Source organism: Odocoileus virginianus, chromosome 9, assembly GCF_023699985.2.
Source record: "Odocoileus virginianus isolate 20LAN1187 ecotype Illinois chromosome 9, Ovbor_1.2, whole genome shotgun sequence".
In the NCBI taxonomy this organism is placed as follows: Eukaryota; Metazoa; Chordata; class Mammalia; order Artiodactyla; family Cervidae; genus Odocoileus; species Odocoileus virginianus.
Window position 1 is genome coordinate 60365704 of NC_069682.1, and position 21373 is coordinate 60387076.

The 21373-nt window shown below is 38.4% G+C and overlaps 1 protein-coding gene across 10 annotated transcripts in view; it reads right to left on the bottom strand.

The window, feature by feature from the left end:
• The window catches only part of CPNE1 (copine 1), a 38295-nt gene that overhangs the window by 15961 nt on the left and 961 nt on the right, over nt 1–21373 (bottom strand). Inside the window, exons 2-4 of one of the 10 annotated variants that reach the window (XM_020894036.2) lie at nt 19989–20098; nt 16853–16905; nt 7971–14245 (exon numbers count right to left, since the gene is read on the bottom strand). The exons of 1 other annotated variant lie outside the window; for it this stretch is intronic. In XM_020894036.2, the coding sequence (XP_020749695.2) occupies nt 11398–14223 (2826 nt within the window). In that variant the 5' untranslated portion in view covers nt 14224–14245; nt 16853–16905; nt 19989–20098 and the 3' untranslated portion in view covers nt 7971–11397. Of the gene's footprint in view, nt 1–7970; nt 14246–14952; nt 16787–16852; nt 16938–19988; nt 20099–21373 lie in introns of those variants that run through there. 8 more of the 10 variants (XM_020894030.2, XM_020894044.2, XM_020894035.2 and 5 more) reach the window with 8 other exon arrangements.

Here is a 21373-nt window from a genome sequence, read left to right on the forward strand (position 1 = left end):
TGCTTACCCCATCACCAGCCAAACTTAGAGCTTCCCATGCCTCATACCTTGACAGGATACTTTCCCCACTGCTCCTTAAAGAAACTATACTCTCATTTTTATAACTTAAAATTCACATGTTAGAAATAAAAAGGAACTGAGTGATCATCTGATTCTCAATTCAAGACGAAGAGGAAAGGTGTGATTTGGCTAGAGGCATACATGGATAAGTAAAATGAGGACTAGAACTCAAATATGCTGACTCCCACCTAGTCCCAAGACTTTGGGACTTTCTCCACCAAAAGAACCTTCCTTCTTCTATTAATAGCAATATGATATAGTGGGCAAGAGTATGAGTTCTGCAGTGAAGTGACCAGGCTCCAAGTACTGGCTTTACTCCTTTCTAGCCATGATGAGATACTACTACACACCCACCAAAATGATGTCTCACCTATGCAATTTGGGCAGAATTCTTTTTTACTAAGTCTTAGGTTCCTCACATGTAAAGTGGAAGGTATTTCTATTTCTAAAAAAAAATAACATCATAAATAACGTGTGCAAGAAGCTTAGTACAGACTCTGATACTATTATTACCAATAAACGTTAGCTGTTACTATTATCCTTCAAGTCCAGCTCTCAAATGTCCCCTTGTCATGATCTTTCCAGCACTCAACTTCTCACTCTGGACTACTATACTTGATCCACACCACAACCATACCCTGTCAATGCTTCCAGCTCCTGGCCTGTCAATGAAATAACAAGTTTCTTTAGAAGACACTGCTTCAGTATCTATGTCACAGGGCACAGACCTGAGCACACAATGGGAATTCAAAACACCTGAGGGAGGCTTGCAGTAGTGTGCTGGGGTAGGTTTGTATAGCTTACAAGAGAGGACTGTAAATGAATTTTGTAAGTAGGCGGCCTCATTAAAAGTTTGAACCACAGAAACCGGGCAAATGCTAAAAATCAGGGCTTCCCTCCCCCCAGCGAGCCAGTTAACTAGCATTGTTGACAGGGAATCCCACTGTCTGCCAACAGGGAGTAACTCACTCTGTATTTTCTTTGGCTTCCCCTACCCCTACCTCATGAGATTTTAACTTGGCTCTTCATAAACCAAGAACAGATCTTTCCTCCTGGATCCAGATGGATTCAATTCAGTGCCAATCGAGCTGAAACTCATCAGTCCTTCACACTCAGGAGTTATTACACTGCCTTCCTCCATTCCCAAAAGCCTAACAAGGCAAAGCACCAGCCTTCGACCCTATTTCCAGGCTGTGAGGAAGAACAAAGCACCCATCTGTATGGCAGGATCACTCATTCACAAACCAGAGCCATGTTCTCACTCCTGTTGCCTACCTTGGCACGCTGCAGCAGCTCACACGCTGGATCAAATCTTGAAAACCCATCAGGAAGGTCTCCATAAGCTCCCAATGGGGAGAAAACCACTCATGGAATACTCTCTTAAGATTGAAAAGATAAACTACACCCATTGCCACCACTCTTCCTTTCCCTCTCTGCATCAAGGGACATGAAGGAACACAAGTATTTCTACCCCTTTCTCTCCCTAACTCAGGAATTCCCCAAATTTAAATCAGTAGCCTAAGGGACAGTCCTCTTGGGTCACAGGCTGAACCAAATATGCAAATCCTTACTACAAAATTCTTTATTCATACATATGACTAATGGCTACTAAAATTGTGTTTATAAACTAAAATCATCATGTAAATCCATGGCTAATTCATATCAATGTATAACAAAAACTACTGTAATGATGTAAAGTAATTAGCCTCCAACTAATAAAAATTTAAAAAAAAAAAAAAAAAAAAAAAAAAACTAAAATCATAAGCAATAATTTGGTTTAGATCCATAGATTAAGAAGTCTGGTTGTCAAGCAGTACTTGGCAATACTAAAAAGCTTAAGATGTGCATGTTCACACAAAAAGTGAAAAGTGGGAAAATATGGTATAGTAAATGGTTGCAGGGTTTCTCATCCTGCTGTATTTCTGTGGTCAAAAAAGTTTGGAAGCCACTGATCCAACGCCAATGTCCCCAAAAGACTTGTCCAGATATGGGCAAATCCAACCATTAGTGTTCAACTCTCCAAAGGGAAGCTAGCTTAAGGAGAGAATATGGGGAAGGAATCAAACCAAGAAGGAACACACGGCCTTCAAAGCAGGATAAGACTATATCAGAGTGGAAGGTTTTCCTCATGACTTTGAATGAGCTTAAACAAAGCCTCCAACTTCTAACTTCAAAATAAGCAATTGGAGTACAGGCACAAGGCTGGAGCCCCTTCCCCAGTTGGCTCAGGATCCATGAGAAGAGTGATGCCAATGGCCTCGCGTACCTCCCTGCACCCCAACACCCAAAGGTCAAGGAGAGGCAGGAAACAGCTAAGGAAAGGAGGGGCTCTGCCTCGAGTCATACAGATGGATGATCATTTAATTCTTTCCCTTATCAAAGAGACTTTGGGCAAGTTATTTTGCTTCTGATTGCCTGGATTTTTCCATCTGTAAAGTGGGGATAATAATAATGTCAACTTTACAGGACTGTTGTGAGACTTAAATGGGATCAACTGTGGAAAGTGCCCTACATGTGTTGATTGCTCCTCTGTTCAGTGCTCATAAATGCTTCCTTTTACTGTTTCATTACCTACTGGGTGGTTGACACCAGGGGAGTACCTCTGGTCTACCTGCTCCAGAGAACTTAACTGGCAGGAAAGGAACAGCCTCTAAAAACGGGAAACGAAGACCCTTTCCTCTCCTAATGAAATCTTCAAGCTTAAATGTGAAAATGCTACCACTCAGGAAAAGCCATAAAGCGATAGCCAGACCAGTATTTTTAGTTCCAACGGTATTTCATTCAAGGTTCAAATTAACTACAGACTTCCAGAAAGAAATGAAATGGCTGGGTTCAAAGAAGTTTAAAACCAGATATAATGAGATTATCTAACTTAATCCCATTTTGTTAATTAATCCTATTAATCCCACTGAAGACAGAGAAAGGAAATGTGTTCTGGAACACACAGTAACTTTGGTGAACCACTTGATTCCCTGAGGGTGTGGTTTCCACCCATTTTACCAACATCCCACACTTTGTAATCCAATTCAATCCGAAACCCACTCGGCCACTAAAAGAACAGTGGGCTCATGGCCTCTTCTCACGATCTACACTAACTTCGCACACAGATCGAAAATAATTCTGCATCCACCACACATCTTCTTTCCCTATTTGTCTGCCAAGGCAGGAATGCAGACACTGTGGTACTCCATAACGTTTTTTCAAAGGAATAAACTTTAAATAACAAGCATGAATATAGCACTTAAAGTAGAATTTGCCTCAGAAAATGAATTATACCAAAAATTTCAAAGAACACCAACTGGGCAGTCACCTCTGCCTTCAACCTGCCCTGCTGGAATCTATATATATTAATCCATGTTCTTTAAATGAGATATCTGCTTCTATTGCCTGCAGTGTGTCTGAGACAACAGTACTAGACCACCTTCCTCAGCATCTCCAGGACAAGGACATCAACAGGAACTTGTGCATCTCCAGTGTGCAATGTGACCAATGGCACAAAAGGAGCTTAGATAATGAACAAAAGCAGCAGAACCAGACCCTTTGGAAAATAGTCCTACCTACAGTTGATAATGTAAGCCCCCTCACTGGAATAAATTTACAAGGCATACATGGGAGAACTTAAGACGGGTGGATCTTCAGAATTTCTATGTTAGTTGAGAAGTTAAAATGAGGATTTCAAAAATGACACATTACAGACACACGCGGATTTGCCCACTTGCCATTGTGGATGGGGTGTGGGGTGGAGGTAGATTCTAGATCTGTGGCTGCTGCTGGTTGCAGGATCAAGGCTTTTACAACATAAAACTGTCACCTAGTTAACCTCCAGTGCAGCCCATAAGAAAGGTAACTGAGGCAAGTTCTCAAAAACAAAACAAGCCTGCAAACACAACAGGAGGGGTAAAAGTTAGCAGGAACGCAACAACATTCAAACACCCAAAAGTAAAGAAACAGCTGAAAGAGGTAGCAGAACTAAGAGAGAAATGACAGGGAATACTTTTTTTATATTGTAAATCGGGGCTGTCCAAAAGGGTAGTTTTGAACCACATGTGGCTATTCACCACCTAAAATATGCTTCAGTTCAGTTCAGTCGCTCAGTCGTGTCCGACTCTTTGCAACCCCATAAATTGCTTAGTTCAAGTCATAATGTGCTATAAAATATACACTGAATCTTGAAATCTTAGTACAAAAAAAGGAATGTAAAATAGTTCAATAATCTTGTATTGAGTGTATTTAAAGAAATTGTAACATTTAAGATCTATTGGGGTAAATTATTAAATTTCACTTGTTTCAATCTTTTAAACATGGCTACTGGAAAATTTTCAATGACAGATTCTTTTTTCTGTTGGACAGGGCTGCCCAAGATCTCTACACTTGTGCTGCTCAGTACAGTAGCCACTGCTGCTGCTGAGTCGCTTCAGTCGTGTCCGACTCTGTGCGACCCCATAGGCGGCAGCCCACCAGGCTCCCCCGTCCCTGGGACTCTCCAGGCAAGAACACTGGAGTGGGTTGCCATTTCCTTCTCCACTAGTCACACATAATTCAATTACTGCATTAGTGCAGATGAGAACTCTTCCATTGCAGAAAATTCTATTGGACAGTGCTGGTTAAGAAGAACTAAAAGGTGGACATTTTACACAGAAAAGCTAAGACTGTTTCAAATGTATCTAAGCCCAGAAAGGAATGCATAACCACTACGCATGTAAGTGGTTAAGCTGATGTGGAAATTCACAATTCTGAAGGGTTTATGAATGTATTAGACTGCTTGTTTATAAAAAGTATAATCTGGCAGCTACTCAAAGACTGTTAAAAAGGGAAAAGGTTCTGGCCCTCTGCTAGGTCAACACATCCCTAGAACCAATCCTTGCCTTGTCTGCCTGCCCTGCAGACCATTCAGCTCAGTCATACCACTTGGGCTGCTGGAACCTCCAGCTACGCTATTACAGGACAACTTAAAAGCTCTCAGGACAGGCAGAATTTTAGATACTGCCACTGTGCTGCCTCACACAATCATTTCATTCTACTAAACTAACAAATATCATGTCCCCAAGAACCCTAGTTAGAGATCACACGTAAGGCTTCCGATACACTTGTTTCTGTCCCACCATTTAGCAACCGGTTAGGAATCCCTTTATCTATTGATAGTTCCAATGGGTCATGAGTATATATACCTTGTATATATACACATACAACTGAGCACTTGTATCATTTGAGACTTTTAAGTCTTAAGACTTTTTAAGACATTTAAGTCTTTTTTTAAGACACTGAAGAACAGGTATCCTTTATACTTCCTTTTCCAACACAATGTGTAAGTGCTAGGTGCACAACACTGCTTAAAACACTTACTTAGCATGAGTTATATGGCTAGGCTGTATATCCATGTGAAATTGTCGGTAACAGATGTTTCCAGTTCCAACCTGCCAATTCAGTGGTCACAGAAGCAAAGGTGATTAGCATTAATTTACTTCAGTAAGAGTAATGCAACTAATGCCAAGTCCTTCTACCACCTAAGCCAGATTTATAGCCGAGGGATCCTCCTGGGCCCACACCACAGAAAGGAGTTATGTATAAAGGATATGACATTTTTTGTACCGCAACCCAACATTTAGGGAAGTGCAGAAAAGACAAAAGAGGAAATTAGCAATACCACCTGTTAGTATGGTTTAAGACCCCCGAAACAGCTGAACTTCCTTACCCTTAAGACTTTCCCACTCTGCAAGGGCTAACAAGTGGCTTCTTGTACAATGTGGTGGTTACATTTTGTGTGTAGCACAAATGCATAAATGACAAATCTTATTTCACTAATCAAGAGCTGTAGGTGAACTCACACTCACTCCAGCTCAATTAAGTTAGGGCTACAGAGAGAGTGGTGAGGGGGCTTCAGTCTAAGTAAAATTTAATAGTGCTGGTTACTAGGCAAGCTTACTGTATAAGCAGATAAGAGGGAAAAACTGATAGCATCAAAACAGACAGGGACTCGAACACCAAGGAGCAGTCTGATACTGGAATGCTGGGATGTGTTATGATTATTTAACATCCTTGACTCTGTCCATATTGAATTATGTTCTCTGCCTCATCACGGCTCTATTTTCCCCAAACAGGGGCCACCTCCTTCACTTGACATGAAATGGGAAGCCATCGGTTGACTAGGAAAACTGATAAGAAACTATTAAGTCACTAAATTCAGAGTCCAGATGTCTGAAGCAGCTAGAGGGCCAATTCCAATGTTCTGCTGTGCTATTTACCCACTTCTCTACAGCTGGTGTTTGCTTAGTCTTTATGACCTAATGGTTATTTCTGCTAAGGAGAGGTTCCTGGGGCTCTCAACAGAATTCATGGAATATGGTTAATGAGCACTACTTTCCTTTCTCCAGAGTTTTAAGAGTGCTACCCTTCGGTCGCTGGGGCTGGAATGTTTGCCCCAGGTGGCTTTTTGCCCCTTCAGTAGGAGAACAGTATGTAGAAAAGCAGTGCCTTGGTTGCAGTTGCTAGTTATGGTGATCCAGAAAAGGAGCCATATGCTTGCGAGATCCGCTGGCACAAAATAGCTAAGGCACCAAGAACAAATCCAAGAACAGCACAGTGAAGAATTAAGATTTACACAAGCAGGCACCAACAAGAGATGAGCCCACTTATCAGTTGAACAGAAGTTTCCCCAAAGTCACCACAGCATCAGAGGATTGTGCCACCACCAGAGTACACTCTTCCAAGAACATTTTAAAGTAAGTTAATGTCATCTACCAGATTCCATGCTAAAGAGGAAGCGGAATATCAAGCAATTTTTCTAATTAAAAAGAATAGCCATTAAGTTTGGAGTCTACCATATCCCATTAAAAACTCCACTTTTGGGGATAAGGAGAATGGTGGCAATGCACATAAATGACAAGACAATTACTTGCTATAAACAATGGAAAGCAGACAACCATGAAATATAGAAATTGAGTGATCTCTCCTGATCAAGTAAAGGAGACATATATTAGCACACAGTCCACTTTTTAAGATGATAAACGCCATTCTGGATATTTCAAACAGCTGATTTCATTCTGTAATTTTTCAAATGCTTAGTCAAACGGTCACAATTTTAAAAACAGCTCAGCAACTACCTGGAATTTATTACGTCTAGTCTAAAACTTTCTCAAACAAGCTGGGGATTCAAACTCAAATTCAGGCTAAAATTTTCATGATAAAGAAAAAAGTTATAAACATTTTTCAAGAGTTTTGGTTAAAAGGAACAGCCTGCTATTTTCTCTGCAACTCCAATTCAGTTTTTTGTTTTTTTTTTTTAAAGAGACTCTATGGAGTTTATGGAAACTTTTTATTTGCTAATTTTTTTTTTTTCAGTAGAAGTTAAACAAACGTGGAAAGGACAAAATCAGAGCATCAGTATCAGAAAGCAGCAGTATTTTTGATTTCTCGCCCCACTTCCCCACCTAAAATACCTAACATACTCATGCAAAAACAAAGAAGGAAAACAAAGTTTTAAAGGTATGTGCAAGTGACAATATATTCTGACTATTTCCTTTCCCATTTCCTAACCATTAAAAAAAAATTAAATTCACAGCCCCCTTTAAGACTCCTTTCATGAAAAGGAGCATCTGGTTTCCAGTTCTTTCTCAGTCCACATTAACAAAGTGGCTTGCTAGCAAAACACACATAGTAAGTCTGAAAAAGTGGATACCACAGATTTGACCTAGAATCAAGATTCCTCCCTGCAGTTCCAGGTATCCTCTTCTTTCCATACTTCAGCATTAGCAGAAAAGGATAAGCAACAATCGTTACCTCCAAGATCACCAAAGCCACGTTTCCAAAGGCACAAAATATTTTCAAGAATTTTTAAAAGACCCAAAAATATCTAACGGTATAGCTCAACAGAGTACGTCTGTGCAGTTAAAAGCATTAAAAGCATCAGCCTGTTTTATTTCGTGACAAGTTTATTGAACAATATTCAAGACTTCATCTATAAAAACAAAAATCTGCTGAATGAAGCCAAGGCAGTATTTTGCTGGCAATGTTGTGGCCATATTGGCAATACGTCATTCTATTGCGTCTGCTTTCTAAAGTTTGGACTACAACAGAACTGCCAGTAAAACAATTTAAATGTTTGCAAGAGTGGGAAATAATTTTTTCAAGTAATCACTGCCAGAAATTCTTTCCAGAAAATTTAACTAGCAGCAATTTTACATCTTCTTTACTCATTTTAAAAGTGTTCTTCAACTGATTAGTGGATTTATTTTTAAACACTTGACCCACACCTGTACACAGTGACAGAATCCAATAAAAGGGACTCAGCTTGATTAAGGCTTTTGTGCATCCTTATTTTCATCCAAGGTATTTCCATCCAAAATGTATGTCTGTTTACTTCCATACACAGCCCTATATTTTCATCCAGTGGGTTAAGACTGACCTAATTACACTGAATATTACTCTCTGAAATTCCAAATAAAGTTTCCTAATGGAATTTCCACTATCAATGCTTTGACAACTTGAAGCACAAAGCTAGAAACTTATCACTTAATAGTGTTGTGTTAAAAAAAAAAAAAAAAAGCCACTAATAATTCTACATCCAAACTACAGTGCACAGAACACACCTCCAAATGTTGCTTATGAACTAAATGTTTCACTGAAGTTCAGGAAAAGTTTACAAGTTTGCTTATTTATAAAATACATTTTATAGATTTCACTGACCCTTTAAACTAAAAAAAACAAAGCAATAAAATGGAGGGGGGACCCACTAAACCTAATGGAGAAGTTTCTCTTCTATTAATGTCAGAGTCACCAAAAACAGGCAATAAAATTTACACAGAAGATTGAAAATATCATGATAGTGTTAACAAATGCACAAAACTTTGAGCAAAGCTTTACAAATCCTTCATACCATACAAAGCAAATGAGAAAATAATGTAAATTTTCATCCCAAACCTTATTCTTAGGAGAAAATTTGCAGGAGGAGAGGTATGAGTAGTTTCACAGAACATATTTTCAATAATGTTTTAAAAACTCAAACTCCAATCAGAACTAGATGAACAGTATGCTTAGCAGTTAGCACTATGTTAATAAGTCTCAGATACACAAAAATCAAGTTCCAGAGGGCAAAGTATTTAATTACATTTCACAACAAGAGAAGCACTGTTGTGATTCGACCAAATATGAAACACAATTCTCTCCAATTTCTACACAAACCACTATTTTCTCAATTTATTTAATTTGGTGAACAATGAAATCAAGTTTTCCTTTTTAGCATTTATCTAAAATGTAGGAATAACAAAGTAGTTGCAATAAAGTATATGAAATATTTAATAAGAATTTACGAACACATAACCAAAATAAATTGTGAAAAATAAAAAGACTTTCATCTTCAAACCCATTTTTCTAAAATGAAAATAGTTTTCCAATTGGGAAAATAATCTGCAGTTGAAATAAGATTCCCAAGCAGCGCTGAATTTTGCACTCTGTCTTTGGAATGAGAAATGATTACTTAACAGAAAACTTAAATTGAACAGCATATACAAACATATTGCTTTTTTAGTTGAGGAGGCAATTATCTAGTGATCTGTCAAAGCAAATTTGTATTCGTGAATTACCAAAAGACCCACAACACAGCCATTTCGTCTTTGAAAGTCTAAATAATCCTTTCCCTAAACAAAAAATCCGGTACTGTCAATCCTCTAAGATTGTAGTGATGAAAAGGCTTTCCAAATCTTACCACACAAATGAAACTGTTGCCACTCTTAACTCTAAATTACAAGAGACGCTGTATTTAAGCGTTCTACTGAATTGCAACACCAAAAAGGCACTAGTTTTCTTAAATAGAAAATACTTCTTTTAAAAGGCTGACCCTTTTATAAGTACATTGATTTGTAGGAAATGTTGGGGATGTTTCAAACCAAGACAGAGGCCCATGTAAAAGACAAATTTGTTTTTCATGATATCTCACCAATCTCCCATTCCGTTTATATGTGACACGTCTTTAGAGCATTTTAAGAAAAGTAACCTTAAGTAGAGCCTTTTGCGGCTGTGAGTAGGACGTTGTAAGGCAAATGTTTTCATGACAAGGACACTCACCAACCAGAACCCATGTGGTCCTCCTGCCTTGGTGTCCTGAATGCCAAAGTATGAAAGGGCAAGGAGTCTCAATTCTCTCCCATCTAGCAGCGGCACTTGTACTCCTTAGAATTTTTGTAAACAGGCTCCTGATCAAACAACTAGACCAAAAAGCCTCCAAGTAACAGGATTACGTTATGTATCAATCTATGGGCTAGTTTATGGATCTTTTCCTATCACACTATTAAGAGTTAACAAAACTAACAATTTCAACTTCAGTTTTAAAAACCTATATATAATGATGCTTTCTTATGAATGGACCCTATTTTGTTTAGTTTTACAAGTCATTTCACATAAATTTGCGACAGAAGGAAATTGCCAGAACATTAATAGAGTCCATCTTGGGCAGGATTTCAACTTACGCATCTTAAACAATGATTACCGAAAGTGGTTTCTGGTTTTTTTATGCCGTCCAAACAACAGGTACGGTTTTTAAACTGACTAAACTACAACTCGGCGGTCAAACCAAAAAGGCTCTGGTAGGTAGAGGACTCTGTGTTTTACTTTTGTGGCAAATGTCTTATTCCACACAGTTTTAAGTGTGACAACAGAAATTAAAAGTTCAAGGTTATAGCACAAATCAAGTGTGGAGTTTTATAATAGAAAAACAACAACAAAGCAATTCTGCTCATTTACAAATGAGTCAATTAGGCAAACAAAGCAGCAACTTCAGAAGCAGGACTGTCTATACAGCAAGAACCCTCAAGAAGCAATAAAGGTACATACAGTGAATCTGTATACAGAGATTTTATTCAATTTTAAAAGAAAACGAGAACTTTAGACAATGCTTTGACCCTGTAACAAAGCAAATCTGTCCAGCTTTGAACCAAATTCCAAGAGTAGCCAGCTTCTATTTTTCAGCAGCTGGCAAGAGCACCCTTAATGAGCTCTATTGACATTTCTATCTTCTTCATCCATAAGGTATAAAACAAAAACCAATCTAGACTCCTTGATAAGCTTTATGTGGTCATTTGAGTTTTACAAATGGTTTCTCTAATGGTAAGCCAAAATCATTTTTGTGTTCTCTCGAGACAGCTTTACTATAACATACAGCAATGTTTATCTCGGTAGTGAGTGTCTGTAAACAGTCAACCAACACTCTATGTTATGGAAACCAATCTATATGCAATTGAAACAATCCACAGGTTCTAACCTGGAAACACTAGGAAAACAATCTGAATGCATTAATCACAGCACTATGAAGACTATATCTACCCTATGAAAAATTGATGTGAACAGCTACCCTAATACAAGTTTTACTTTCCTAGAGCCAATAGGTCTGTCATTTAAGTCAATGACAGCAGCTGTGGCTTCATCCCGAGATTCGAAAGCCACCATAGCTTCACCGGTGGGCATACCTTTTTCATTGTACTTTAAACACACTGAGCCTGGGATCACTTGATAACCGTAAAAGAAATCTAAAATCTCATCAATAGACACAGTGAAGGGCATGTTCTGTACTTTAATTATTGTTGGTCCTGGTTTTCCAGAACTAGATCCAAAGCCAGGAGGACCACCAATGTGGATTGGGCCAGGGCCAGGGCCAGGGCCAAAGGCTGGAGGCCCACTCAAATGCCCAGGGGCATTTCCAAGGCCAGGGGGCCCGCTTCCAAAGCCAGGGGGGCCACCTAAGCTACCAGGGCCATTTCCAAAATTCTGAGGGCCCCCTCCAAATCCTGGTCCACTTAAATTATTTGGTCCACCTCCAAAACCTGGAACATCCAGTCCTAGACCAGGCAAACCACTATTTCCAACTGAAGGCATTCCAGGCCTAGCATCACCAAAGGCCCCTCCTAATCCTGGAGGAGGGAGTGGTGGTCCAAAGGCATTTGACCCACCAAAATTACCAGGAAAGTTAAATGGAGGCCCACTGTTGGCCTCCTTAGATCCTACAGCCAAGAAGGCATGCTCTTCACCTCCTGCACTAGGCATTCCCGCACCGGGCATTCCCACACCAGGCATTCCCGCAGCAGGCATTCCCGCACTGGGAATTCCTGCATTGGGCATTCCCGCAGCAGGCATTCCTGCATTGGGCATTCCCGCATTAGGCAGTCCCGCACTGGGCATTCCTGAACTGGGCAATCCCGCATTGGGTATTCCCACATTGGGAATTCCTGGAACTGCAGGATTACCTGGCACAGACATCTTTAACCCCTTTTTTCCTTGGGCAGGAGGATTTTTCTCAATCTCTCTCATATCTTCTAAAGTAACTACATGAACAAAAGCTTCTCTCCCATTAAGTTTTTTACGGTGTAAGCGTTCAGACTTACGTGCATCATCTTCATTTTTAAACTGAACCAATGCCTGTCCTAGACCTTGCCCATTGTTATCAACAAGAACATGTACAGCATTTTCATCCACTGGGATTCCTTCTAGGAACTGAAGAACATCCATCTTGGTAATGCTGAAGGGAATATTTGTTATATGGGCACAGACTTTGGCAGAGGTGACATCCCCCTCCGGATTTAACATCATTTCCCTCTGGTCATAGCTGAAGTTTTGCAGTCTTTTTCGAATCATATCTATCTTTTCTAGCATACCTTTCTTGGTAATTGGATGAACTTGAATAAAGCGATTACCCATGTATTGTTTATGACGACACAGAGCAGCCTTATAGTCAGCCTCATTTCTGAACTCTACGAAGCCTTCACCCGTTGCTTTCCCATTGGGTCCATAAGCAATATAAATACTATCTTCCACAATATCCAACTTTTTAAAAAAATCAATGACATGTTTGTTTTCTGCTTCAAATGGCAGCCCTTTCAAGTAAACACAAAAACCAGCCTCATGTGGTGATCTTGACCTTGACCTTTTCTGCCCACTGGGCGATTTTGACCTGGGAAGTGGCTGAGGAGGGGGATGGGTTTGTCCAGAAGGTCCTATACTTTGCTTAAAAGTGATATGGCCTCCAGCAGCTACCCACTGTCTCTCTGTGGCAGGACTAACTTCCACATAGCGTTGAATCATCAGCATTCTGTTTCGTTTCAAAGCTTCAAATGTATCTTGAGGGGAGAGAAACTTAACCAATCCATTCCCATTATTTCGACCTACATGATCTTTCAACAAATGCACCGCATCAACACGGAGCCCATGGAAAAAATCTCGGACATCATTTTCCATTGCAGAAAAGGGCATTCCATGCACACTGACATACAGATCATCAGGGTTGATGGGAAGTGGTTTCACACTGCTTTGCGAGTTCATCTGGACAGGATTAACAGGATTCAATGGACCCAGAAACACAGGGTTCAGGTTATTGTTCAGATTCACAGGTGCTCCAGAGCCATTCATTCCAGCAGGTAGAGGTGCCACAGGTGGCGGGTTCAAAGGTGGCATGCCTGACATGGGTGGCAGTGGGGTCATGGGTGGCACAGAAGGGACTGGGGGGATTGGGGGCACAGGAGGCACAGGAGGCATTGTAGGTACCGGAGGAGGAACTGGTATTGGGGGAATAGACGGCATTGGCGGCAAAGATGGCATCGCTGGGATTGGAGGAATTGGTGGAGGTGGGACTGTGTTCATTGGAGAAGCTGTGCTCGGAACAGTTGAGCTAAACGTTGGGCTCCCAAAGGAAGCCCCCATATTTGGAGGAGCCGTTCCTATGCTGGCTGTGGAAAATGTCTGTATGTTTTTGCTGCTTTCATGAACAGAAGTGGTGGCAGTAACTACACTGGGTGAAGGATTATTAAAGTTGGGTACTGTTGTAGGCAAGTTCACCCTGCCACTCATTCCTGAGCTAGGTGGCGGTCCTGATCTACTAGCATTTGCCGGTGGTATATCTAGGTTGGCAGTTTCAAAACGCCTACGACTCAGTTCAATCATATTCTGCATTTCCGTTTTACTACTCAACAACAGTGTTACTTTTGACCCTTTAATTGTACCACCTGTGCGCATCATACCAAGCCTTGCATCTTCATCAGTGGCAAAAACGATGAAAGCCTCACCCAGTTCACCCCCTACAATATGCACGCCCCCATCAGGAATGGTCAATCCAGAGAAGAAGTGGCGAATGTCCATGGTCCCCGCCACAATTGGGAGACCTTGCAAACGGATGACCACAGCCATGCTGCGCTGAAACCACACACACCTGCAGATGAGAAAAGGCAACGGCCAGGTCAGACTCCTGTTTATCACACCAAGTTTTCAGCTATAAGAATGACCATCTACCGTATTAGGCCCTCAAGTATTCCCTCAAACTATCACAATGTCATTTTTTAAAATGTGGATATTCTAAAAACTGGGTACTATATGCCATTTACGATGTAAATCCCAAATTCAACGTCCAGAAGACATTAATTCTGAAAACAATTAAAAGTTCAGAACTCAAAAGTTTCAGGGAAACAATTAGAAGTTCAAGACGCAGAAGTTTCAGGGGAAAAACCACCATAGGACAATAAAATCACCAATTATATCATCATTGAATAAGATTTAAAAGAAATGTGTACATCAAATCAGGAAACAAAGTTTATCTACAGAGGAAAAGATACAAAGAATATGTCAAAGGTAATATTTAAAAACGGGCTCAGAATCTTCCTTATAAACTTAATAACTTTGTAGAACTATTGTAAAATTATTTTATGTGGCTTGATCTCATAACAATGAATTTCAAATAATAACACTAAAGTAGATTCAAGTCTCAAATAAGTGATTCCATATTTCACCCTAGAATGAAACATTAAAGAAATATTTTTTATTAAAAAAAAATTGTATATGGGATTATGCATTACATATAAGGTTAACACATACTAAGTACCCAAAAGAAATACTGAATAAAATAGCCGAAATGTTAGATACCTGAAGTCATCATTCCAAAAAGTACAACCTGGTTACAGCGCCATTCAACATGGCTGTTCCAATTACAACTCAGGTCCAAGGACTCATTCTCAAAACTTCCATTTAAGTCTTGTTTATCCCACAGAGAGGGCTGATAATGATAAAGAGCTATTTTTTATTTCTGAACTAGTGAATGAACTTTATTCAGCGATTGGGACCCAACATAACTCCTATGCTATTTCTGGGTGCTCACTGATCTCCATAGATAATGTCCATTTTGATATAATCAAAAAGAAAAGTTTCTCCCAAACTTAAATAAAATTTCAGTATTTCAGTTTGTATAGTTTCTAAGAATAAACACAAAAGCAGCCATTAGTAAAGTGATCTAAAACAAATTCTTGGGGCTGAAAAAAATATATTAATTTGAAATTTATGTGGTCAACAACACAGGATGTTTTCCGAGCCATTTTAAAAATCGACTTTGAAATATAAACCTATTAAACTGCCTCTGTGATCTTAGGGAAATTACAAATTATGTGGGCTTTGGCTTCATCACTTCTTAAATAAGAACAAAGAAGAGCAAAGTTTCCTTCTGCAAGCTCTAAGGATACTAACTCCATGAAAGCAGCTCTCCAATGTCAAATGTTACATGAATACTAATTTGAGGCAACAAAATCTGCAATTATATCTCAATATTATGACTGCTGTACACAAGAGAAATACATTGTTTGGCTTTCAGACACTTTTCTGTCACACACCTACACAAAAATAAAAGCCACCTTCACATTTAACCCGGAAAGATGGACTGGCAAACAGAAAAACACTAGAAATCTGAAAAGAGGCAGGGGGAAGCTTTTCATTTTTGGTCGAAAGGATCAGTAAGAAAAATTAATACTAAATACATCACACTGATAGACTCTTTTGCCCTTATTTACTATTTAGCAGTCTACAAGAAGTTCATCAAGAAGGTTCTGATTCATTAAATCAAATTCTCATTCCTTATTAATTCTAAAAGATTGGCTATACAGCAAAGCTAAGACAATAATCCATTCAACTTCAAAATCACTTAATCACTAACTGGGGGAAACATCTTGAGTAATCTAGATCCCCAAAACTTGAGAGAGAGACAAAGAAATGTTAGTTTGCATTAGGACAATAAGATGAGGATTTTAATATGTCCCAAGAATTAAACACAGGGCTAAAGTGACATACACAGTTAAGTCTTCAAACCATCTGCTGCTGAGGGATGGGATTTTGCCAAAGTCTATACAAGGGTACACATGAAAACATGATATTGAAGGTCTGCCCAGGTTACCATCTACAAAAGGGCTGAGTAAACCAAAGTAGTGCATAAGATTTATTCATACAGCCATCCAAAGGGGAGAAGGTTTTAGGTTCTGAAAAAACATGAAATAAAATCTGCTATTCTGCTACAAAGTACCTGTCTGACAGATGAGTCATTTCAATCTATCTTGCTCGAGCCTATCCTAGTTATTTAACAAGAGGATCAAATTCCAATCAATAAGGTTCCATCTAAAGTCAATTTGTACTCTAAGACATATGACATATATACTTCTACCATTTTCTCTACCTATTCCACAAAGGAATATTAAAAAACCATACCAATAACAAGCATCTCTATTTGTAGGTGGTCTAAAATGATACCAAGGAAAGAAAACAGCTACTTACTGCCTAGTAATCAGGAATTCAGCAGAAGAAATGCATCCACAGAAAACTGACTCCCAAAGGAATCAACAACTGTTCAAGACACCCGTCCACCCCAATCCCATCCCTCAAATAAGCTTGTTAAAAACAACAACAAAAAAACCACATTTAGCTATTATACATATTTTCATGTTGTTTAATAAGCTATCTCATTTTATTTTGTATAAAAACAAACCCTCTATTCAAATGCTCTTACCTGATAAAACAAGAGATGTATTTTCTTAACAAGAAGTAGAGGTCAAGTCAATCCTGTGGGCAACCAATTAAAACCAACTTTTAGACTGCAATAGAGAATAAATGGAGGCAAAAATCAATGCAAGAAACACAAAAATTCGCACAGGCCACACTGAACTGTATATTACGAAGGCGAGTATGAAACCACTGGAGTACATCATTATGAAGTATTAGAAAAAAATATAGGTACCAAAATCCCACATTTATTATTTATTATTTGGTATTGCTTTCAAATGCTTTCTCTCAAAATATTATATATTTACACACATCAAGAATGTGTCATAAATTAGCCCAAGAAGAATGAATCAAGTGAAAACTAAAACAGTCATAAAGCTCAACCTCACATCTGGTAATTGCTTTAATCACTTGATGATTAAACCAGTCCAGAAAATGCCATAACACAAGTCCAACTGCAATCTATCTCCTCAGATTCCCACCAAATTTTTACGAAAAAGCACAAATTCACACAGTAACAGTTACTGGACAAATTAAGTCATCAACTCAAGGGTATTCATGGAAATTACGGCAGTTACTCTTTCAATCTATTTTCCTTTGCACCAAAATAGCAATCGAACAACAAAAAAAACATAAATGAAGTAAAAGTTCTGGCTGTAGGAGTAATTCCTAGTTAAAAACCACCAGAGTTCAAAATATTAAAGGAAAGTTTTTTTCTTCTAACACACCAAACTTGTTAAAAATAAAAAGTCCAGCATATTAAGAGTACTTCCAAAGTAAAAACAGATCACTCATCTTTCACTGGAATTTCTCCCAAACTGGTGAAGTTATGAACAACTCACAAGCAATTTATATGACCAAATGATTAGACAACTATATTCAAGAGTAGAAGAAAACTGTCACTATTAGGTATTCAGATTACCCACAGAAGCCTACTTAGAATGATGATACCTATTTTTAGCTATCTGTCAAGATCAAGATACCACCATTGAACTTAATATGCATCACTAGAAAGACATATTCAAAAGTTTCAGTGTTACTCCAAACTTTTCTGAAGAACAAGCTAAAATAAACATCAACATCCACTCAAATTGCTAAAGAACACTGAGATTGTTTTGCCACAAAAAGTTATGCTATATGTCATAAACAACACTTTCAAAAGTCCAGAGCATTGTGTTAAATCTTTTAATAGTTGTACAATCAATACTAATTTGTCTAGAATTCTGAAACTCTTTACTTAAAAAGCCACATCTAGTACTTTAACAGGTCACAAAAGGCAATGTAAAACAGAAAAAAGCTTGCTTTACATAAAGTTTATGTTCAAACAAAGAAGAGCATGAATTATTGCAGGTTTTTTCCCCAAAATGTACAAGTCTGACTAAAGTAATTTTCTAGTTAAACACTTGTGATGATTCCTACTGGAGATTCCAATTCAAAAGGTCTGGTATGGGGGTCAGGACATGTGCCCTGAAGGCAAGGGAAACAAGTTCCTCAGCCTCCTCCCTTTCAGACCCGAGAAGGTAAGTAAGATATGTCCACCCACAGAGGAACAAGCTTGGTATTAGCCAGTTAAGCCCAAAGGGAACATGCTATCTACTCCCAAAAATGTCTACAGGGTTGCCAGAAATTACTGAACAAGGAGAAAAGTTAAAAGAACCAGCTGAATTTGACAAATCTCTAGTTGAAGTGTAACACGCTGAATTTACATGCTACAAAATCAATCAAGACATAAATTGTTAATCTTCTCTAATTCAGCGAAAGAGAAGCTCCACCTTATCCCATACCAGAGAAAAGTACACAGGAAGCTCAGGCTAGAAGCCAGAACTTCACAACTCTTCATATTACATCCCCTCCTTCAAATAGAAATTGAGAACTAAAGTACTTTTGTTTTCAACATCTCACCTGGAAAGGGATGCAATGATTTAATAGAAGCATTACTGTTAAATAGAAGCATTAGGAATCTACTCATTCCTGCATTCTAAATGTCAGCAAGCAACTAAAAGTAGGACACCAAAATGAAAATTTCATTCCAATCACCTTGAGCTTTAACGAATTTTAGACTGAAACAAGTCTAAGCAACAAAACATCTAAAATGCATGTTTTACCTTCTCATAGAGCTAAGGGAAAGAGAAAATGGGCTTGATTTGCCATTAAATCCACTGATATATTTCAGATCTAAAACAAGCAGCTTGCTTTAGTATACTTTTGCACTTTATCTTGAGAATTAACTCACATAGTGGCTTTGTTTCCACTTTACAAATACCAGATACATGCACAAATATTTGCTACAAAATTTTAGCATATTATTATGAGAAGACAGATTCTCTTATTTACTGGCCATTCCAAAAACTTGGAATTTCAGGATAAAATGTCTGACAACAATCTTCTTTACCAGGAAGCCAAGGCACAAATCGGAACTCGATCATTTTCACTATTCATTTGGTAATACACATCCACAAGTGAATTTTAACTTTGTTTAATCAGTTTTGATCACAAGAACCAGGGTACAGGTACAATCTAAGATCTTCAGATTCAAAAGAAAACAAACATCAGCACCCTTTGAATGTTCACCACAAAGATGAGTAACAGAGAACCAATCATAACGGGCACCATGCTACATGCAACATAACCACATCATGGTATACATTATGAAAAAGAATATAGCTTCATCGACTTAATTTTGTCTCCATCCCCAAATGGATCACATTTCAGGTTCTGTTCTTAAAACAAATCTTCTGACATTGAGGGAGATATAAACCTTTGATAGCTCATTTCTCCACTTTCTCATTTATCTCCAGCCAGTAATCAAAGGCAGTGAATAAAAAAGACATTTCTAAATATGATATTTATGCTCTTGCCAAAAAGACTATATTATTTTTTATATCCCCCCAAATGCCAACAAAGTTCATTGTCTTACTGGCTTTAGACTTCAAAGAAAATATTTCTTCTAACCTAGCCAACCACATTCATCCTCACTACTGGTTTTAAGGCTTTAAATTTAATGAACTAAACTCCATGCAAACCAAAATGTGTATGTGTGGTGGTAGTAAAATCTGGTAAAACTATAGATTAAGTGATTTTTCTTAGTTGACCTAAAACACAACAACATTCACTTTTCCCACAAACATTTATCAAGCACTTACTGGCCAGCCAGAAGATCAGAGAAATGGAAGATAGTCACTGCGTTTTAGGCAGGGATATCTAAAAACCTCTTTTGCGCAACCGTTACTGACAGAAGTTCTTCCTATTTCATCTAGAGAAGAAAATATTCAATAGAAGGATGGAGTGACTATCTACAAAATGGAATAAAAACAGCATGAATACTCACTGAATTTCAACATCTGGAACACACTGGCCCACAAAATCAAGTTTCATGTCTAAAAATTGTACCAACAACCCCCAAACTCATCATGCAAAAATCAAGTCATTTGGTATGTCGAAGTGAAAAAAGCCTCAAGTTTTCTGGAATTAGCATATAACAGTATATTCCAAGGAATTACCACGATGGTTTCTAAAGCTTCACATTTTTCACCTAACAGATATGAACATAAAAAAACTGAAATTATGCATCACAATCCATAAACAAAATAACCAATAATACAGCATATAAATGTGGTATAAAAATGCATTCCCTGCTTCATTAAAATTTTCCAGTAATAATACCGAGCACATCCTCAACTTTTACAAAACAAGCCAAACATATCATTTTCTTCAGAGATTAATTACCATAAACATTTTTTAACCTCCTGTAACAGTTCCTCCCAGCTTTTTAATATTCTTAGAAAATGCCTCAATACAATTTCCTTCCACTAAATCCAGAAATCCTCCACGCTATCAAAACTACCAAGAACGACCCAGTCTGGTGTTTGTCTATAATTAAAAAACAAAACGCAACTAGAACGGCCTATATGTCCAGACGGCTAAGATTTTTTTTTTCAATTGCAAATGCTCTGAAATGCATTAACAATGTAAATTAGATACTAAAATCCAGATAAATTCATGTCAGTAGTACTGCATTTTACAAAAATGACACCATTTAAAACCATACAAGAAACTCTAAAACAAATACTCGTCCGAAGTCTCTCCTTAAACAAAACCTTCAGTTGCAATCATTTTTTCAGTAGGTTATATCGACTGGCATCACCTTAATCCTGTATATTTTGGTTCCTGCCAACTATCCCAATTTACATTATGTCATCTCTGGGAATCCGGGGCAAGAAGGGTTTTAGGATCCAGAAACCTCGCTTATGTTGTCTGCTATTTCCAGTACACAGCTGTCGGTACGTTCAGAGCTGAATAATCCAGAGTAACCCTCACCGGAGCTCAAATTTTCCACTATACGGCAAACATATAGTCCATGCACTTACAATCTAGCAACTAAGCCCCCTGCACTAGTGATCTTCCTGTCACTAACCTGTGGATTATCAAAGCCGCTCCCACTCATTTCACGTGGCCGCAAACTACCATCTCCAGCCTTCAATCAAAACACTCAGTTCACTCTCCATCAAAATCACCCAGTCTCCGCATC